Genomic DNA, 20,090 nt, shown 5'->3' with positions numbered 1-20,090 from the left:
GGCTGGGGAGGGAGGGGGCAGGTGGGATTGTGATTTGGCCGGGATAGGAAGATGTGTAATGGCAGGATGATGCCATGTCATGCACCTTGATCTGATCCAGCCCTCTCTGCTGGCTGCAGCGTTCACAGATCAGCTACAAGTGCAACATGGTGCTGCGGCCAATCCCAGAGCTGCTGGAGGACACGTCCAACCACCTTTCCATTGCCGTGCCCCGGCATCTCAAGGAGTCACCAGCTCTGTCATCCTCCTCAGACTCAGATGACCTGGATGAGTTGCCCTTCATCCCCATGCCACATCAGGTGGAGTTCTCTGGCTCCCGCATGTCACTCAATGAGATCCCCACAGATGATGAGACCGTTGGGATATCCGAGGGGCTGCAGCCGGAGGGGGATTCTTCAGCCATGGAATGGCAGAGCCAGGGCACTGGGAAGCCCGGGGTGGCCCTGGGGAAGCGGCCAAGGAGTGCTGGGCCACGGCGACCATGTGCAGAGGTGGAGGCGCCTGGCTCCTCTGATGAGGAAGCCCCCGAAGCCCAGAAGCGGCCAGAGTATCCTCGCAAAGCCATGAGGAAAGGTTCCAGCCTGGAGTCCCCAGGGAGTGCCCGTCGGGGAGAGCTGAAGAGGGGCAGCTCTGCAGACAGTGCCCTGCTGCTCCAACAGCTCCCAGGGACTGAGGAGGGGGCTGAGGCAGCCCGGGATCCCCGCCGGGTGCTGGCCAAGGCAGCCTCCATGGAGCTGCCAAGGCGAAAGGTGGTCTGGGGGGAGGATGATCATGCCCAGCGCCTGGAGCTGATGCGCCAGCGGCTGCTGCGAGGCAGCTCTGGGGACAGCAAGGTCAGTGGCCTGCGGGGTCCCCTCCTGGAGACCCTGGGTGTCAGCCCTGACAAGAAAGTCTCACGGTCAACCCGGCTGGAAGCACCAGCAGTGCCACGGCTGGTGCGGGCAGCCTCCAGTGAAGCCACCTCACCACGCCTCCCCCCCACTGAGAGCCGGCTGCAGAAGAGCAGCTCCTTCAGCCATGGGGACGCTGAGCCTGTTGTCCGGCACCGACGCTCCGGTGCACCCCTGGAGATCCCAATGGCCTGCCTGGAGGCCCAACGGCTCAAAGAGTCCCCCTCTCTCTCTGCCCTCTCTGATGCTCGGCCCACAGTGTCACCAGACACCCCAAGCACACCAACACCCCCTCCAGTAGAGATCACTGTTCCCCAGGCCCCCCCTGCAAAGGCTGCCTCAGGGAGGAGGCGTATCCCTGAGGAACATGGCCCACCTGGGGCCAGTAAGGCTGCCACCGCCACAGGGAAGAAGCCCACGGACAGGGGTCAGGAAGAGAAGACACCCACCAAGGCTGCTGGAGCCAGTGGGGAGGGGGCTGCCAGGACAGGAGCTCCCACTCCACCGAAGTCCACAACCCCTGTTCCCCAAACCCACATAAAGTCTTCCTATGCCAAGATGATGCAAGCCATGGGAGCTATTCAAGGTGGGGAGCCAGCCACCGAGGAGTCCCCACCAACCACCAATGAGCCCCCACCAAACATCAAGGAGACCCCACCAGCCAGCCCTGCAAAGCCCCCTACGCCAGCACCAGCATCAAGGAGGGAGGTGAAACCCACCGGCTCCTCCAGCTCCTTGGTCATCCAGGACATCGATTCGGAGGAGGTCTTTGAGGCCAAGTTCAAGCGGGGCCGTGAATCATCCCTCACCCGGGGGCTGAAGCTCCTCACCCGCTCCCGTTCCGAGGACCGGCACCTGGCCGGGCCCCCAGTCTCTGACGAGGGCATCTACCGTCCTACACCAGCCGGCGTGCCCCTGGAGCTGCGCAGGGACCGGCCCACCGGGCTGGCAACCAAGTCCAAGTCGGTGCAGGACCTGCATGAGGTGGAGAAGGATGGGGGCTTCTTCCGGAGGATGTCCATACTCCTCAAGCGGACCCCGCCTGCTGAGAGGAAGAAGAGCATGGGGGAGGAGGGAGGCAGTGAGACCCCATCTGGTGGGCGCCGCTTCTCCTGGAGCATGGCTCTGGCCAACTCCAGGGAGCGGAGGGACTCGGAGAGCCTCAAGTCAGAGCCGGGGGGCGGTGGAGTGAGCGAGTCACCGGCGGTGGCTGTGCGGAGGAAGATCAGTGCCACAATGGAGCGGGTCTCGGCGCGGCTACGCAGCGTGTCGGATGAACGGCCGGAGGGCGAGGGGCCCCGGGAACTCCGTCGCACCAGCTCCGAGGGTGAGAGCTTGAGACCAGGGCCCGCCCCCGCCCCTGCCCCCTCCTCCGAGTCCCTGCGCTCCGAGGCCAGCACAGGCTCCTCTACCAAAGGTGAGGGATGACGGCGGGATCCCGCAGGGGACTCCTGTTGGCAACTCATGGCCCCGTCGCTGTGGGCACGGCAGGCACGGCCGCCATGGCCTGGCCCCGCTCTCACCTGCCCTGGGTGCCCACAGGTGCGGGTGACAGTCAGAAGAGGTCCCGCTGGGAGCGCTGGGGGCTCTCCCGGGGCAAGAAGGAGAAGATGTCCTCACAGCCAAGCATCCCCTCCAGCATTCTGCGGGAGGAGGAACTCGCCGCCGGCCGGCCACACACTCCCAGTGAATCGGGTAGGTGCAGCCCCAGAACGACACGGTGGGTGTGTATCCCCACCCCAGCCTAACCTCCCACTCTGCTTTCCAGATTTCCCCCCTGTTTTCCACATCAAGCTGAAGGACCAGGTGCTGCTGGAGGGCGAGGCGCTGACCCTTTGCTGCCTTCCTGCTGGCAGCCCAACCCCACGGATCCTCTGGATGAAAGGTGGGGGGCTGCCTGCACTGCCTCAGTGGGTGGGCTCTGACAGGGCACCGTATCATCCCTCTCCTTTTTCCTCTACAGACAAGAGGTCCCTGCAGCCGGACAGTGGGCTGAACGTTGTCTCCTGCAAGGACGGACGTCAGATGCTCACCATTGCCAAGGTCTCCAGGAAGGATGCAGGGCTGTACGAGTGTGCAGCCGCCAACATCCTGGGCACAGCCATCAGCTCCTGCACGCTGGCTGTGGCACGTAAGGAGGCTAGGGGGAACCTCAGGAGACAGGAAGGGCACAAATCAGGTGCATGGCTGGGGACTAGCTGAGTACTTGAGTACTGCTCTCCACATCTACAAGAGACTGGGGCTTTTGAAAGAGGACTGGCTGGTTTTGCATGAACATTTCCTGCATCTCTGAACCCATGGTTTGTTATGCCCTCTCACTGCAGCAGTCCTGCTCTGCCCCTGGCAGAACACCCAGCCCACCCTGTCTGTACCCTTGCAGGACTCCCTGGACGGCCAGGCACGCCGGAGATCCCCCAGAAGTACAAGAACACAGTGCTGGTGCTGTGGAAGCCTGCTGAGAGCAAAGCCCCCTGCACCTATACACTGGAACGCAGACTGGATGGTATGTGGTGCTGCCTCCCATCCCCTGGGAGCCACAGCCAGGAATATGGGCTCTCAGAGGGGCATCTAGCCAGGAAAAAATGCCCAAAGTGCTGTTCTCTGTGGCTTGGCAGAATCAAGGACAGGGGACAGTGGGCTGCCCCTGTCCCTGGGTTGCCCTCACCTTACCTTACTTCTGCTTTGGCAGGGGAGCATGAGTGGAAGATTGTCAGCACTGGTATCACTGACTGCTACTTCAACGTGACCGAGCTGCCTCCTGGCAGCACTGCAAAGTTTCGTGTGGCCTGTGTCAACAAGGCTGGACAGGGACCCTACAGCAACCCCTCAGTAAAGGTGCATCTTGAGGCAGCAGGTGAGCAAGCCCTATCCCGTGGGTGTGGGATGGCCATGGGGCCACTTGTGGCCTCTGGGGTGCTTTGGGGATCCTTGAGTCCCAAGCATCTTCCCCTAGGGCTATGGTGCCACTTAAAAATGAGGTGCCACTTACAGTCCAGTCCTAGCATACCCCCACCTGGCTCACACCTCCCTTTGCTCCCTTCAGATGCCCAAGCTGCCCCAGCCAAGGATGTTGCTGTCCCCATTCCTGAGAAGGTGGCTTCCAGCCGGTCAACCCAGACACCAGAGGAGCAGCCGGTGCCGGTGGCTGCAGTGGCCCCTCCCACCACACCACCACGCAAGCACAAGGGAGTGGTACACAAGGCAGCTGGAGCAGAGCAGGAGGGTGCCCCCACAGGGGTCCTTCCACCACCTGCGCCCCATGAAGAGGGTGTGCCACCAGATCCTGAGCTTCCACCCAACATCACTGTCTACGTGCCCCCTGAGCTGATGTTCACCCCTCCTCGGACTGTTGCCCCTCCTCATACAGACACCCCCACTCAGGGCTCCCCCGTAATCCCCACGGACACTTCCCCTCCACCCCAGACTCCGTCTCCTTCCAAGTCCCCCACCACTTCCCCAGTGTCAACCACGCCCAGCTCAGCCCCCACACCATCTCCAACCACCAACACCACACCTGCACGGAAGATGCCTCCCTACATGGTAACCTCCTTCATCTCCATGCCCCCCACATCACCCCCTACGCTGGAGTCCACCACCACTCCCCCTTCCTCCAAGGAGCCTCCAGCTGCTGGTGGAGTCCAAGGGGCAAAAGACAGCACAGCACTGCGGCAGGGTGTCCCCCAGAAGCCATACACCTTCTTGGACGAGAAAGCAAGGTGAGTAGCAGTAGGACAAGATGCTCTGTCAGGGGTGTTCTTGCAGCAGTCCACACCAGGGATGCTGAATCCTGCCCTGCTCTGCAGAGGCCGTTTTGGGGTGATCCGACTCTGCAAGGAGAATGCCACAGGGAAGCACTTTATGGCCAAGATTGTACCCTACGAGGCAGAGCGGAAGCAGAGTGTGCTGCAGGAGTATGAGATCCTCAAGGCACTGCACCATGAGCGCATCATGGCCCTGCATGAGGCGTACATCACCCCCCGCTACCTGGTGCTCATCTGTGAGAACTGTGCTGGCAAGGAGATCCTCTACAGCATTGTGGACAGGTACAGGTGGGCACAGGGCCAATGGGGCCAGTTGCTGGTATGTGGCTACCTGCTGATGTCACTTGCCCCCAGGTTTCGCTACTCGGAGGATGATGTGGTGAGCTACGTACTGCAGCTGCTGCAGGGCCTCGAGTACCTGCACGGCCGCCGCATTGTGCACCTAGACATCAAGCCAGACAACATCATCGTCTCAGGCACAAATGCCCTCAAGATCATCGATTTTGGCAGTGCCCAGACCTACAACCCACTTGTGTTGCGGCAACTGGGGCGGCGTGCTGGCACCCTGGAGTACATGTGTGAGTGGGGCACCAGGAGTGCAATGGCATGAGGAAGGGGACAGGGATAGAACTGGGGCATGCTTATTCCCAGAGGTGTGCATGTACGCCTATGCTCTGGGGAACTTGGGAATGGGGAGGAATTGTGTCTTTGGGGAAGATGGAAGGCCTTTGGGGTGCTGGGTGTGTTTGCGAATTTCTATAGCATGACTGGGGTCATCACTGGGAGACTCGGTGCTGTGGGGCAGCTGGGTTATCCTGGAGGCTGGCTGGGCTCTGTCAGGGTGCTGCAATGTCAGGGAGGGGTTTTGGAGGGTGCAGTAGTAGAGTGCTGTGGGTGCTTGGCTGCTATGGGTGTTGGAAATGCTGTGGGTGTTGGGGATCCTGGGATTTCTGCAGGTGCTGGGGATACTGTGGATGCTGTGTGAGCTGGGGCTGCTGCAGACGTGGGACTGATGTCTCTATCTATATGACATACCTGCTCTCCTGCCCACAGCACCAGAGGTGGTGAAGGGGGACCCGGTGGGCTCCGCAGCAGATGTCTGGGGTGTTGGCGTCCTCACCTACATCATGTAAGAGAAGGGGTCAGGGGGATGAGAACGTTGCAGTGTAGTCAGCCCCACCCAGGGCTCGGTGCCATGGAGGACACCAAGCTGATGGTGGGTTGAGGGATGCTGTAGCCTGGCAGACCCTTCCCAGTTGGACATGGGGAGGTGAAGACACCCTGGGAAGCTGTGGCTTTTCAAACCAGGGATGTGGGGTAGTGGGACAGCAAGTACCCTCCCACTGCTGTCCCCTCAGCCCTGTTCCCTCTTCCACCACCACAGGCTCAGCGGGCGGTCACCATTCTTTGAACTGGACCCCATTGAGACAGAGAACCGCATCCTGGCAGGACGCTTTGATGCCTTCAAGCTGTACCCCAACGTCTCGCAGACTGCTGCTCTCTTCATCCGCAAGGTCCTCACTGTCCACCCCTGGTGAGTGTCCAGCCTAGCCAGGGAGGATACATGTGCCTGTGACTGAGCCAGCTCTCTGCCACATGGGACCCCTCTAGATATCATCAGTGGGAGCCTGGAGTCCATCACTGCTCTTGGAGACGACTGGGACCCCCTGGGTCTTGCAGGGCAGTGGTGGTGGCTGGATTTTGGGGGTGGAGCAGCAGTGGGCACCCCTGGCAGTCCCTGATGCAGAGCTGTCTCTGCCTCAGGAGCCGCCCCACAGTGAAGGACTGCTTCGCCAATGCCTGGCTCCAGGACGCCTACCTGATGAAGCTGCGCCGCCAGACCTTGACTTTCACCACCAACCGCCTCAAGGAATTCCTGGTGGATCACCAAAGGCGCCGCGGCGAGGCTGTCACAAAGCACAAGGTCTTACTCCGCTCCTACCAGGGTGGCCAGCCACCAGGGCCACAGTAACTGGTGCCTTGGCCACGGCCACGAGGGGCCGGGGAGCCAGAGGAACATTCCATGGGCCGCAGTATGGGGCGGCTGAGGAGGAGCTGGGACGCGCCAGGATGAGTCCATGGACCTCAAGTGCTGCTGTCAGGGATGACGGCAGTGCCGATGAAGAGGAGGTGCTGCCGCAGCCAGACCAGCAGCAGAGTCCGGCAGTGGGAGGGTGGTGGGAAGCCTTGCTGCAAGGAACAGAGAATGTGGCAGATGGTTGGGGGAAGAAAGGGATGCAGACAGAGGGACAAGGGAAGCCCCAGGTGGGAGGCAAAGAGCTGCCAGTTTGCCAGCCAGCCCTGGCCACATGGGTCTCATCAGCCGTGTGCCTTACACTGCAGCCTGCAGCTGCCCCTGGCCACGGTGTTGCAGTCCTTCTGCTCCCCCTGGTTTGCACACCAGCACCAGAAGACTGAGGTTGCTCCAGTGGTTTCTGCAGAGAGGGCCTTGCTCACAATCCCCTGCCAGCCAGCACAGCCCCAGTCCTTACAGCTGGGAGGGGGCGCTGCCAGCCCCCCACCTTCTGCTCCTCCCAGCTGTGGTCCTGGCAAGTGGGTTTGTGGCTCCAGGACCGATGCCGGTGCCTTTCCTGGGGCTGTCGGCTGCGCCCTGTGCCAGGGTGGGGGACTGCCAGGCACCGCCTCTCTGCAGGGGGGCACCCAGGTGCCATGCACACCTCCTGTGTCTGCTCAGGCTTATGCTGCTCGTGCTCTGCCCACCCAGCTCTGGACCTTGCTGTGTACCCACTACCAGCCTGGCCGCCTGTCCCAGACCCCTCACACCATCCACCTGACCCTGAGGTGCCTTGCCCTGCCCTGTGCCCCCTCCTCAGCCCTCCCCAGCTGGTGGCATGATGCGGGGTGCCCTGAGTAGGGGGACAGGAACAGCGGCTGGGCACTCACCTTCCTCATGCTGCTGTAGAGATAGGGCTTTATTTATTGACTTTGGGGAGAAGGCGTCTGCTCATTCCGGTCCCCATTCCTGTTCCCTCCTCTCTGCCGGGCTCTGGAGTTGCCAATGTCCCCATGGTTTGGAGCAAGTAACATGCCAGAGCAGCAATAAAGACCCTGAGCAGCCCTCCAGTTTCAGTGCCTTGCTGGGAGGAGATTGTGTGAGTATGAAGTGCAGCCCCTGGTATCTCGGGGGGGTCCTCGCCCCAAAACCTAGGGACCCGAGTCCAGAAAGGGTTCCATGTGAGGCTGGGCTTTCATGTTGGAAACCTGGTAACAAAGTCAGAGAAGCCATCAAACACTAGGCCGAGCGCAGCGGGGCTGATTCACATGGCCCTCACGTCATGGAGTACCAAAAATATGGAGTGCCAAAGGGCCCGATGGTGGCTGGGACAGCGGGACAGCAGAGCAGGGCTCCTGCTGCGGGCATAGCAGGTGCCGGTGAGGGACCTGATGCTTGGCTATAAATATCCGCTACCCATATGAGGCTGGGCCGTGCCGGCAGGGACCGCTCCGGTTACACCCCGCTGGCCCCTCAGCCACCCCGAGCTGTGCCTTCCCCCGTGGGCAGGGCCACACCGGGCAGTCACACGCTTCCCCACACACACACGCATGCTACAGACCTGTGCCTGTCGCCCGCCCGTGTGCCCAGGGGCGTGTCCGAGCCCACGGTGCCGCCGCACGGCGCTCTGAAGCACTAAAGCACACACACAGCCACAGCACCTCCCCTGCATGCTCACGTTGCCCTGCGCAGACCCACACGGCCACAGCCGCTCCCCGCACACCCAAAGAGACAATCGCACCCCCGTGGTGACCATTGCTGCCCGCACTGACCATGGCCCCCGCACTGCCCATCGCCCTCGCACTGACCATCGCCCCCTCACGGCCACAGGCGCCGCCTCAGGCTCCCGGGGCCCCGCAGCGCCCCCTGGCGGTGGAAGGGCCCGCGCGGCGCTGACGTGTCCCAGCCACGTGCGCGGAAGTGGCGGCGGGGCCGGGCCGGGCCGGGCTGCGGGGCTCGGTAGCGCAGCCGGGGCTTGGTGCGGAACCGCCGCAGCGGAGCCGAGCCGCGATGCCGCTCAAAGCCGTCATCCTCATCGGTGGCCCGCAGAAGGGTAAGTGCGCCGCGCCCGCCCGCGGGGTGTCCCGCCTGCGCGGTGCCCCGCCGACCCGCTCTGCTCCGCAGGGACCCGGTTCCGGCCGCTCTCCTTCGAGGTGCCCAAGCCGCTGTTCCCCGTGGCCGGAGTGCCCATGGTGCAGCACCACATTGAGGCCTGCGCCAAGGTACGGCAGCCGGGGGGCTGGGGCCGTGGGGCCAAGGGAGAAGTGCCATTCCTTTCCTTTCTGACCCCGTCCTCCGACCCTCCCCAGGTGCCCGGCATGAAGGAGATCCTGCTGATGGGTTTCTACCAGCCCAACGAGGCCCTCAGCCGCTTTCTCGTATCGGCGCAGCAGGAGTTCAAGGTTCCCATCAGGTGGGCAGGAGCTCTCTCAGCCCTGGGGCACAGCTTGGCTCAGCCCCTGACCTGGCAGCTCCCAGTCAGCGCTCTGGCACTGGGCAGGTGGGCTCTGTCCCACCGTGGATGGGCACAGCCTGGTTACCCCGTCAGTTCCACCACCTTTCCTTTGCCTTGGGCCCTGCTCTGGATCGGTCCTGCTCCAGAGATGCCTCTCTAGCACAGCTCTAAGCTGCCACAGCCTCCTGCTGTGCAATGCCTGCATGAAACCCATCACTGTTTGGCAGGATTATGTCTCTCTAGTCCTTCCAAACCCTGCTGCCAGTTGGTGCCACTAGACACCTGCTTCCTTCAGCCCTCCCTTTTTCCTGCTTGGCTTGTAGGTATCTTCAGGAGTACGCAGCCCTGGGCACGGGTGGTGGCATCTACCACTTCCGAGACCAGATCCTGTCAGGTGGTGCTGAGGCCTTCTTTGTCCTCAACGCAGACGTGTGCTCAGAGTTCCCCTTACAGGAGATGCTGGAGTTTCGTCAGCAGCATGGGGACATGCACAGCTTTGTCATTCTGGGTACCACAGTGAGTGGCAGTGCTGGGGAGCAGAAGAGCTGCAGTGCAGGGCTGTGGGGTTAGAAGCCAGCAGCTCCTGTGGTGGGTGGGTGCCAAACTGTGAGGTCCGGGTTTCATCTGCTCTGCCTCCCAGTGCCTACTGCTCCACCATTGCTAATACTGTCCTTGTTTCTTAGGCCAACAGGACACAGGCACTGAATTATGGCTGTATCGTGGCAAATGCAGGGACACAGGAGGTACTGGAGGGCCTTGGGGAGTCAAGCACAGTGTGGGTGGCAGGTGCTGTGCTGCCTGCGTGGGTCTGTGGTCCCAGTGTGCCGCAGAGGGTGTGATGCTCTGCAGCCCAGGATTCATGTCTCTTCCTTCACCTCCAGGTTCAGCACTATGTGGAGAAGCCCAGTACGTTTGTCAGTGAGATCATTAACTGTGGCATCTACCTCTTCACACCTGCCATCTTCCAGCATATTGGTGAGGTCTTCCAGAGGAACCAACAGGAGCTAGCACTGTGAGTACCTCACTCTGCTCTGTATCCCTCCCACCCCCCTGCTTCCCAGGGCTGCAGCAGCACGCTCATCCTCCATTCTTTCTCTATCTTTTCTTCTCCTTTGCCATCACTCACTTGTTTCCTGGTCCTGCACCAGCTGTCCTTACCTTGGGTAAGTCTCCCTCTGTGTCTGCACTTGCTTCTCTCTGGGCTGGATTGATCCTAATGGTAATGCATGCTTTCCCTCCCTTGTCCAAGCTGCTGTTTCCTCTGTTCATAGTCAGCTTGAGACTTTCTGTCTCCCTTCCTCTCTTCCCACCCCATTCTCATTCAGCTCTCAATAAGAGGCTGAGCAAGCCTTTCACCTGGGAATGCTCTCCTCCCCTCTCCAGCTCTTTGCACCAGCCTGTCACCTCACATCTCTGCCACCACCCAAGCTAAAATCCAGCTGTACAGGCTCTGGACTGGGGGACAGGATCATACACCCACCTGGACTAGGTGGGGCTCTTGCACCATCAGCTTCTGGCTCAGAGCTTATTTTGGCTGTCCCTCTGCTGCTCTGGGGCTCAGTGGGGCTGTTCCAACCTAGCCTGACAGCTGGCGCTGTCTCTACTTTTGGGGAGAAGTGCATGGCTAGGTAGGAATCTGGGATTGTCAGAGTCCCTGAATTAGGGGAGGGTAGGTCTGCTGGAGTCCTCGGCTGAGGCCATGACATGAGGGTGGGTGTCTAACAGGACTCTTGCTTTCAGAGAGGACAGCTCCAATGGCTGGCAGCGTGCAGAAGTGATTCGGCTAGAGCAGGATGTTTTCACCGCCCTGGCTGGGAGTGGCAAACTCTATGTCTACAAAACTGATGGCTTTTGGAGCCAGATAAAGTCAGCTGGGTAAGTGCTGGAGCTAAAGTTGGTGTAGCAGGAACATCAAGTGATCTGTACCAAGGATGGGAGTGATCTATATCATGGCTGGGAGTGGAGGGTGCTCAGGCAGAGGCCTGGGGGTGGGTGAGCGGTGCTGATTTTGGATCCTCCTCTGCCCTGGTAGTGCCAGAGTGACAATAACAGTCTTCTGCTTTTCCTCCTCCAGCTCTGCTATCTATGCCAGCCGCCTTTACCTGAACCAGTACAGCAAAAGCCACCCAGAGAGACTGGCCCAGAACAAACCTGGAGGCCCTGTCATCCGAGGTACCATTCTGACACCCTAATGCATTTGGGGCTGCCCAGGGAGGCAGTGGCACCCACAAATGAGACCTGCCCATCTGAGAGGCAGGTGCTCCTGTAAGTTGCCTCCCCTGAATCCACTGCCTTGTTTTGCAGGGAACGTGTACATCCACCCGACAGCCTCCATCGACAGCACTGCAGTGGTGAGTGCAGGCTGGGGGAGGGACATGCTCAGGGGTGCTGAGGCCATCACTGTCCTTGTCCTCATCACCTCCCTCTGTCCTCACAGCTGGGCCCCAACGTCTCCATTGGGGAGGGTGTGACAGTGGGCGCCGGTGTGCGTGTGCGAGAGTCCATCGTCCTGCACGGCGCCTCACTCCATGTAAGTGGGGTTTGCCTGAGGGAGTAGGTGTCAACCTCCACCCCTTGCAGGGGGGCAGCAGCACCCTGAATTCCCCTCTCTTTCACCCCAGGACCACACCTGTGTCCTCAATACCATTGTGGGCTGGGACAGCACAATTGGGCGCTGGGCCCGGGTTGAAGGAACACCCAGTGACCCCAACCCCAATGATCCCTATGCCAAGATCGACAGCGAGACCCTTTTCCGGGATGGGCGCCTCACACCATCCATCACAATTCTGGGTATGTCTCTGCTGTATGGAATCACCCTGGCCCTGCCACTAAACTTCTTCCCCCCTCCAGCTAAACCCTTTGTGTTCTCCCCTCAGGCTGCAGTGTCACTATTCCTGCTGAGGTCGTTATTCTCAACTCCATTGTCCTTCCTCACAAGGAGCTGAGCCGAAGCTACAAAAACCAGATTATCCTGTGAGTCACGGGCAGCACCTGCCACCTCCCTGCTGTGCCCTACAACAAGAGCCTGCACTGAGACCTCACATCCTGGGAGGTTCCCAGTACCCCCAGAGGGGTGGGTGCAGGCCAGGAGCCCTGCAAGTGCCTGACTACTGCTCCAGACAGACATTAAAGCTGATGAGCATCAGCCTTGCATGCTGCTTCTCTTGCAGCCCAGGGACAGCCCTGGGCCAGGGTGAAGGCTCTGGGGACAGTACGTGGCTCTGGTACCAGCCTGCGGCTGTATGCAGGGAGCACTTGCTGCCTGCAGTGTCTTGAATCCAACTTCGTGTTTCTCCACTAAAGGACACTACCAGTACCACCTTGCCACTCCTCACCAGGCTCTCCCTGCACCATTTTCTATCTTCAACTCCCTGGAAGGTCTTGGCCCATCTCCAAGACCTGGGAGTTTTGAATGTGCCTGTCATGTGTAGGCAGCTCACCCCACAGTAGATTGAGGCTCTTGATTTCAGCATGATTGCAACAGCCTGAGCTGTTCTGGGAAAACAGCAGTGCCAGGCTGTCCTAAAGGCACTGGCACACACATGAGGGCTGGGTCAGACTAGTGGCCTGCTGGCCCTGGAGAGAGCTGCAAGAACACCCCTTCCCCCAGTACCACCTCTGCCAGCCCTACCAATCCTGCTCCTGTCAGGTTGAGACCTGTGCCTGCTCCCTAGGCAGGGCTCAGAGTGAGGGCAGCAAGCCCCTGCTACACTGGTGGGCCAACAGCCTCCTTCACAGCAGCATGGCTGGAGCTTGGGGGGCTCACTGTATATCTCCCCCTGTCACCAGCCACATCCACGGGGCACCAGAGCAATCAATTTACACGTGTGCAAGTAAGAGATTTAGCACCTCACTTTACCTCAAAAACTTGATTTTATGGAAGCCAGTTTCCTCTGAGCATGGCATAGATTGTCTGCAGTAACAAATGCTGCCCTTTATCCTTTTACCTCCCTAGTTTTAAACTCTGTGCTAAAGCCCTGCACTCCACCAAGGGCCTCATCACATCTCTCATTTTCAGCAAGGCCCTGTATTAGGTATTCTTCATCCATCCAGTACCATCCCAGTTTGATGGATTTGGAGTAAATCCTTGCTCCCAGCCCTGTGCCTTCCTGTGCCAGTTCTCCTGTGGTCCTGGGCAGGGATTAGCTGTTCCCTAGCTTTAAGCACATTAAACTCCTTCAGTTTTGCCTCTGCCTTGGATGTGTTAATTTCCTTGCCCTCTGGTGTACACTCCTGTGCTGGGGAAAACTGAGCCAAGGTACTTGGCTTTCAGGATTGCATATGAGTTCTCTCATGTGTCCTATCTGGTTTGGCTTTTAATAGGGACAAAGGTTTATTGGCTGCTCGATGGGGCATAGAGGCAGTTCTTATCCCTGTTGTGTAATGCATCTTTTCTCTAAATTCCCTCTGCACTGCTTGCCCCTTCTACAGAGTTATCTGGGGGACAAGCCCTTCCTGGGACATTGCTCCATTACAGCATGATTCTGCTTCCCCCTCTTGGAGGGAAAGAGCTGTACATCTCAGCCCTGCTTGGGCTTTGTGCACCACTAGCACTGCCCGGGCTGGAGGGAGGAAAGAGTTAAAGAGGCCTCCACTGAGGTGCCAGGAAGTCTGGAAACACTTTAAGGTTGTCCTGCCCTGAGCAGCAACGGCTCCAATTACTTCCAACATCTGGGCTCCAAGAGGGGCCTCCCACATCAGAGGCTCCAGAGCAGAAGAATAGGGCTTCAGCTTGGGTGGGAGGGGGCTCTGCCTGCCTTCCCAAAGCAGAGGTTCTGTGGAACATTGCTCAGCTCCTGTCTGCTGCCCAGCCAGGCTCGAATGAGCCCCAACCCCTGGCAGCAGCAGGGCAGGTCATACAGCAGCCACAGCCAGGTGTGTTTTGCTGCAAACATTTATTACAACTTTTAAACTTGATTCAAAGTACAAGCACTAGGGTACCGTCCCTGCCACCACAGCTAGACAGAGCCAGCTCTGCTCCCCCGTCCCCAGGGAAGCAGAGCAGAGCTTTGAGCTCGCCCTGTCACTCCAGAGGCAGCTGCCTGGTCCTGCAGTCTTTGCTCCTCCTCTAGTTCCAGCTCCTTGTCCCTAGGGAGCCACTGCTGCAGGCTACACAGGAGAAGGGAAGAACCGGCCCACCTTCTTTGGGGCCAGCCCCTGCCTGCGTGGGGAGAGATGAGTCAGGGGTACAAAGTGAGCTCCCCTGGGCCCCCACCCACACCCAACAACACTCACGGGGGCCGGGTGGCAGTGCCCACGCAGCTCCGCAGGCTGCTGGGGAGGCAGCAGGTACCAGCCGGGCTCAGCTGGCCTGCCTTGGGCTCCAGAGAGGCAACGGGCTGGAAGAACAATTCTGCAGGACAGAGTGGGGACAGCTATCACCCCCAGCCATGGACAACCAGGACCCTTCAAAGAAGCCAAAGGCCAGGGTGGGTTGGGGCTGGACCTCCTGTGCTCACCACATTCACGTTTTGGGGCTGGCGCTGGCACCAGGTTCTCCTGCTCTGTCTCCACAAAGCCTCTCCAGAAGTCAGGTGGCAGCGAAAGGAGCCGAGCCACCACCTGGGCAGTGAGAGTTGTAGGATGGGGACACTGGCAGTGCCCAGGGTACACCCCACACCTCAGGGACCCCTCACCTTGCACTGCCGGGGCGTATCCTCCATGATGGCAAGTGGTGTGGGATTAGCTGAGCTGTGTCCCACCAGTGTAGGGCCAAACACACGGGACAGGTTGAGCACATCCATCTTGCAGTCAGGGCTGTGTGACACCCTGTGAGGGGGGACAGGGGGTGTGAGCATGCTGTCCAGTCCAGGGGCTCCTCATCCACAGCTTCCCTGCTCTAGGGCAGAAAGCCTGGGTGAGGGACAGAGAGCCAGGAGATGGTGACAGATGAGCCACTCACCTGAGCAGGTGCAGCATGAGGAAGGCCAGGGTATCCCTGTTGGCTGGGGGCAGCTTGCTCACCACATGGCGCAGGGCTGTGTCACTGGCAGCATCATCGGGGATGTCTGTGGCAGTGCCAGGGAGCACTGTTAGGGGAGAAGCAATCCCTTCTCCCTCCCTCACCTTGGGACCCCCTGCTCACCAGCAGCCCTCAGGAAGGCAGGGTGGAGGCTGAAGGTGACCAGTGGTTCCTTGAGCCCCCGCAGAAAGTCCTTGAGCACCCCACACACCACATGGATGTCGGCCACGCTGCTGAGGGCAGGCAGCGCACCCCCGGCCCGCAGCAGCTTCCGCTTCCACTCCCGCACCAGCTGCTCCGCGCCTGGCACCCGGTACAGCCCTGTCTGGGGCACAGGGAAAGGGGCTCAGCCCTGTGGGAGCCACAGCATTGCCACCTGCACCATCCTAGCCCCTACCTCTGTCAAGCCTCGTGCCTCCACCTCTGTCACACACTGCACCACCAGTGTGGGCACCAGGGGCGGCGTAGAGGGCGCAAAGTCAGCCAGCACACCCTGGGGAGAACAATGCCAACATACGTTGTTCCCACCGCCCAGCCCTGCAGCCAGGGTGGGCAGAGGCCCAGCATTCTAGGGCCAGTAGCCCTGAAGCCTCAGGGGGACATGGAGAGTCCCCCCAAGCACTGCTGTGCCCCCCTCACCTCGCGGGGCCAGGCGTGGTGGTGAGGCTTGGGTGTGCAGAGGCTGGGGCACTGCTCCCGGCACTTGGTGTGCAGCAGCAGCTGGCACAGGCAGCACTTGATGGCAGTCTTCCCAAAGCGGATGCGGGAGCCACACACATGACATGGCTCAGGGCGGATAATCTGGAGAGGGGGAACGGGATCAGGGGCCCCCCTTCTTGCAGATATCCAATACCTTTATCTTTTATCTGGTATCCTTTATCTTCTCCCGGCCAGGTCCCACTGTCTCTATCCATTCCCCTTGCAGAGCTAAGGGGTTGGGAAATGAATGACAGCCTGGCCCCCAATCTCATAACTCTCTCACCTGACCAACTCCCCAGGGGAAAGAGAGCTGGGCTCACGCACCGTTTTGGAGGTGAACTTGTGCTGGACTGGTGGGAGACTCTGTGGAGGGGAGGGGAAGGGGGCTGGTGCTGGTTGTCCCACTGAGCTGCCCTCAGCATGGCTGTCCTGCCCCACAGTACAGCAGCCTCGATCTTCACTGGTGCCCCACACCGTGGTTATCTCTGCAGAGGGAGGATGCCATGGAGGGACACCTGAAAGGTAAGCCACTTCATCATCTGGAGCCTTCCCACCTCCCAGGGAGTCTCTGCATGAGACAGTGGAATTCGGCATGTCCAGAGGGCCCCGGTACCTCCATGGCAGGGACAAGCATCCCCCAACAGATTCCCCCCCTCCCTTGTGACAGTAGCACCTTGAGACTAGCCCCACACCACCCCTCAACCCCCTTCTCAGCCCTTCCTGTGACCTGCACGTGTGGAGACACGATGTCCCTGGCGAGAGCGGCGTTGAGGCACTAGAACAGCAGGCATGAGGTTCTCAGCAGGGTCTGGGACTTCAGCAGGAGGGGGCATAGAGGGGACACTCACCTGACAAAATGGGAGACCAGTAAGATATGTGACTGCAGCCCCACAGTTCTCCAACGTCTCCCACATGATCTCTGGGCCACCTGATTGCCATCCCTGTGGTCCTGCACAGCCAGGGATGCTACCACCATGGGTACAGGGGGATGCAGGCTTCAGGGCAGTGATCTGGCATAGCCAGGGATGCTGGGGACCAAGGTGATACAGGCTGAAGGACACAGGCACCCACAGGAGACAGCTGAGCACTGTTCTCACAGCATCCACAGGAGTGAGGGCTGCAGCATTGCCTTCTGGCACTGGGAAAACCCATGCACCCCATCCCTGCCCAGGGCACGCTGGGGTCTCTACTCACAGCATTATGGGGTACCACAGAAGAACGGTGCCGCTTTGCCATCATCACAGGGCCAACCTGAGGGGCCAGGGACACACGCTGGAAACAGAAGACAGCGTGAAGAGCAGGAAGAGACTTCCCTCCCTGACTTTTCCCCACATCCCAGAGTACCCAAGCCAAGTGACCTCAGCCCAACAAAATGCCCCCGTCTCACCCTACTCCTCCAGCTCTGCCTGCCTCACATCAGGAATCATGGGGACCCAGGCTTCCCCACTGGGTCAGAGCCAGCCCCTGGGGCTGGGGGAAGCCAGGTCAGGCCTGCAATGCAGAGGTGCAAGCAGAGCGGGGTGTGGGATGCCCACACATGGTGATGAATTATTGAGGAGCCCAGCTGGGCCACGGTGGAGCGTAATGGAGTTTCTATTGATCGTGGGAGGTTTGCCGAGAGACGATGCTCCCAGCCCAGCATCAATAAATTAAATTCCCTTCCAGGCTCCTTGCAGCCTCCTGTACTGGGATGGAGAAGTATCTGGGAGCCCTCACCTTGCATGGCACAGAGCCAGCACCCCAGCCTGGGATGCACACTGGGACCTGTGTGGGCAAAGGGACCCAAAGGGCACATTGAAGGAGTGTGATCAGAGTTGGGGGATCCTCAGCCACAGAGGGGCACAGACTGCCTCAACACCAGCCCCCAAAACTGCCACATCCCAGCATTTCCTCATACCTGCCTGTCGGGAACTTTGCGCTTCAGGGTCTGCACCACCATCATATCAACATCCTGAAAGGCAGCAGGGAATCTGAGGCTACATCAGGCCAGGGGCATCCCCAACATTTATGTCCAGCTGTGATAGCAGCCCACCCCTTACCACAGATATATAAAGGGGCCACTGCAGAAGTGGGGCAAAACTACCTGCTCATTATTGGGGTAAACCCTGAGACTCAGAGCAGAACACTTCTTACCATGTCATCCTCAGTGCGGTCATAGCTGATATCCGAGTGGGACAGGAGGGACTGGCACGACTCTTCTGCTGCAGATGACCTGCAGAGTGAGCTCAGCTGGAGCAATTTCCCCCTCAGCCAGCACCTACTTGTGCAGCTACTCTTGGGAGCTCACAGCTGATGCTTCTGCAGAGCCCAAGCACCTCCTTGCTCAGCCCAGCCCCAGGTGATGGGGAGAGGGGCACAGCCGACCCCACCCCCAGGGCTGCCCGAGGGTTGGGGTGAGGAACACCACCCCTGCTCACCTCCTGATGGGTGCCAAGGCTGCCCCAAGGCGCCAGCCAGCCAGGCTGCTGAGAACAGAGCACTGCTCCCTGCTCAGTGCCTCGCTGCCCCACGGTTCCCGCATCAGCAACTCAAGAACTAGCTGCAGTTTGCGCTCCTGCAAGTGGAACAGGGTGGTGGTGAGCAGGTTGAGTGCCCCGCAGCCAGCCCCACAAGGTACCCCTGCGGCCAGCCCCCGACCTGCTTCTCCAGCTCAGCCTCTGCCCGGTGCCGCTTCTTCATCTCCACCTCCACTTGGTTTCGGGCGTGCTTGAGCTTCACCTCCAGTGCTGCCCGCTCGGCCTCCACACGGGCCAGCTGCTCGCGGGCACGACGCCCATCCTGCTCCAGCCTGCAGTATCTCTGGCGCATCGCCTCAAAGCACCGAACTGTCCGGATGTAGTCTGGGGAAAACAGCAGCGGGTGCTCAGCCGGGACGGGGGGCCAGCCTCCCGCTTCCCCGGACCATGCCGGCGGCAGAGGCGAGGATGCCGAAGGGTTACACACACCCACCTTCCTCCACATTGCTGAGCTCCAGGAGCTGCAGCCCCCGCTCCAGCCGGACCAGGAGCCGCCCGCAACGCTGCCGCAGCATCCCGCCGTCCGGGACGGTTTGGGCCGGGCCCCCGCAGCCAGACACCCCCTTCCCACGTACCCGCCCGCAGCTCCTGCCCCACGCTTTCCTCCGACCGCCGGGACGCTCCGTAGGGCCCCGGGACGGCGCAGGCTCGGGGGCGAGGGGCCCTCCCGGCCGGCCTATGTGGGCCGGGGGCCGGGGTGGAGCCCGTCCCGGCCCCGCCTCCGCCTCCCGCCGCCACCGGGGTCCGACCCGCCGGCCCGGCGCTGGAGCATTGCCGGGATCCCAGGGCGGTGGAGTATTGCCGGGATCCCAGGGCGTGGGATGCCCCGGGATGCGGGTGGCAGCACTGGCTGCAAGGATGCGGAGAAGGGTGAAGGGTGCCTTTGGGGACGAGGGATGCCCAGGCACTTGGTGTACCCGATGAGAGCGCTTAAGGGGTGCAGGGGCAGTGGGTGCGGGGTGCTCAGGGCGTGAGGGGGCATCGGGAGCACCACCGGGCGCAGGAGGCGCTGCGGGTGCAGGGGTGCTGCAGGGGCACCGCTTTCCCACGGCCGCATCCCGGGAACGGCGCGGGAGGGGCTGGAGGAGCCGATGTCCTTGTCCGCTGTCCCCAGCGCTGTCCCGCGTACCGGGCGGGGGCGGCGGGGATGCCCCGCACCGGCTCTCCCGCCTGGTCCGTGTCCTGCAGATGGAGCCACCTTCCCGCCGCAAAGCCCCGCCGCTGCCCGCGTTGCCCGTACTCTGCCCCCGGGTCCCTTGCCCGGAGGGTTCCCGGGGCTGCCCCCGGCCCCGGACCCCCTCCTTGCCGCAGCCCGGGCCCTGGCGGCCCTGCCTTCCCTCGGGAGGGTCCGGGCAGGGTGCGGGGGGCGCCGGCGAAAGGCAGCTCCCTCTCCCCGGTGCCTGTCCCGACCTGCTACAAATACCGGGAATAGCAGCGGGGCTGGCGGCAGGGCTGGGCGTGCAAGTCCCTGCACACACAGACATACACACACACATATAAAAATATGCACGAACAGCTCGCAGAATCCTCGCGGGCCTTCACACCTCCTCGGCTGACACTGACCTGGAGAAGAGGTTTTGCACCCTATGGACACACAGCACCGGGTCTATCCCAACACCTTGGTGACTCTTGGCTCCCCTCGCTGTGCCAGTCGCCCAATCAGACCCTAGACAGTGACAAGAAAAAGGTATGGGAGAGTACTACTGCATGCCAGAGATGTGTCTCAGGCACTTGGTGACAAAATAGCCAGGATCCATAAAATAGCTATAAGGTTTGTGTCACTCCAAGGGCTG

The 20,090-nt window shown here is 60.8% G+C and overlaps 3 protein-coding genes across 4 annotated transcripts in view; 2 read left to right on the top strand and 1 right to left on the bottom strand.

The window, feature by feature from the left end:
* The window catches only part of SPEG (striated muscle enriched protein kinase), a 38,157-nt gene extending 30,427 nt beyond the window's left edge, over nt 1-7,730 (top strand). Inside the window, 12 exon segments of the mRNA XM_079311602.1 lie at nt 120-2,307; nt 2,433-2,585; nt 2,659-2,775; nt 2,854-3,021; nt 3,271-3,393; nt 3,580-3,744; nt 3,934-4,606; nt 4,694-4,933; nt 5,006-5,229; nt 5,705-5,780; nt 6,036-6,185; nt 6,416-7,730. Coding sequence (XP_079167728.1) covers nt 120-2,307; nt 2,433-2,585; nt 2,659-2,775; nt 2,854-3,021; nt 3,271-3,393; nt 3,580-3,744; nt 3,934-4,606; nt 4,694-4,933; nt 5,006-5,229; nt 5,705-5,780; nt 6,036-6,185; nt 6,416-6,623 — 4,485 coding nt within the window. The 3' untranslated portion in view covers nt 6,624-7,730.
* An 844-nt stretch (nt 7,731-8,574) lies between these two features.
* On the top strand, nt 8,575-13,314 carry GMPPA (GDP-mannose pyrophosphorylase A). Of its 2 annotated transcripts, XM_079310791.1 has the most exons (13): nt 8,577-8,718; nt 8,790-8,887; nt 8,975-9,078; nt 9,444-9,636; nt 9,804-9,863; nt 10,002-10,132; nt 10,269-10,283; nt 10,861-10,995; nt 11,195-11,292; nt 11,425-11,471; nt 11,558-11,650; nt 11,742-11,910; nt 11,997-13,314. In XM_079310791.1, the coding sequence occupies exons 1-13, from the start codon at nt 8,676-8,678 to the stop codon at nt 12,095-12,097; spliced, it is 1,287 nt and encodes a 428-aa protein (XP_079166917.1). In that variant the 5' UTR covers nt 8,577-8,675; the 3' UTR covers nt 12,098-13,314. The 2 variants fall into 2 exon arrangements, with proteins under 2 accessions (XP_079166918.1, XP_079166917.1); XM_079310792.1 differs by lacking the exon at nt 10,269-10,283 and having other exon boundaries at nt 8,575-8,718.
* A 684-nt stretch (nt 13,315-13,998) lies between these two features.
* LOC306804178 (rac GTPase-activating protein 1-like) lies at nt 13,999-18,946 on the bottom strand. The gene is made up of 16 exons (XM_079310453.1): nt 18,731-18,946; nt 18,419-18,621; nt 18,199-18,335; nt 17,915-17,993; nt 17,679-17,732; nt 16,976-17,053; nt 16,515-16,629; nt 16,106-16,296; nt 15,722-15,883; nt 15,480-15,575; nt 15,206-15,407; nt 15,023-15,128; nt 14,757-14,889; nt 14,580-14,682; nt 14,356-14,473; nt 13,999-14,281 (listed from the first exon to the last, which is right to left on the bottom strand). Exons 1-16 carry the CDS (start codon nt 18,810-18,812, stop codon nt 14,230-14,232), a joined length of 1,911 nt encoding a protein of 636 aa, XP_079166579.1. The 5' UTR covers nt 18,813-18,946; the 3' UTR covers nt 13,999-14,229.
* Nucleotides 18,947-20,090: the final 1,144 nt, after the last annotated feature.

This window comes from Erithacus rubecula, assembly GCF_903797595.1.
Source record: "Erithacus rubecula genome assembly, chromosome: 8".
Classification (NCBI taxonomy): domain Eukaryota; kingdom Metazoa; phylum Chordata; class Aves; order Passeriformes; family Muscicapidae; genus Erithacus; species Erithacus rubecula.
Note: the sequence above shows the minus strand (reverse complement) of the source record. Positions and strands in the feature narration are given on the sequence as shown.

Bases quoted from the DNA above. Each gene is read 5' to 3' on its own strand.
- GMPPA (XM_079310791.1), top strand. From the start codon at position 8,676: ATGCCGCTCAAAGCCGTCATCCTCATCGGTGGCCCGCAGAAGG. The intron at 9,079-9,443 runs GTGGGCAGGAGC...CTTGGCTTGTAG, and splicing joins GAGTTCAAGGTTCCCATCAG to GTATCTTCAGGAGTACGCAG. The intron at 11,293-11,424 runs GTACCATTCTGA...CTTGTTTTGCAG, and splicing joins TGGAGGCCCTGTCATCCGAG to GGAACGTGTACATCCACCCG.
- LOC306804178 (XM_079310453.1), bottom strand. From the start codon at position 18,812: ATGCTGCGGCAGCGTTGCGGGCGGCTCCTGGTCCGGCTGGAGCGGGGG. The intron at 17,054-17,678 runs GTATGAGGAAAT...TTCTGTTTCCAG, and splicing joins GCAAAGTTCCCGACAGGCAG to CGTGTGTCCCTGGCCCCTCA. The intron at 14,282-14,355 runs GTGAGTGTTGTT...CTCCCCACGCAG, and splicing joins GGCACTGCCACCCGGCCCCC to GCAGGGGCTGGCCCCAAAGA.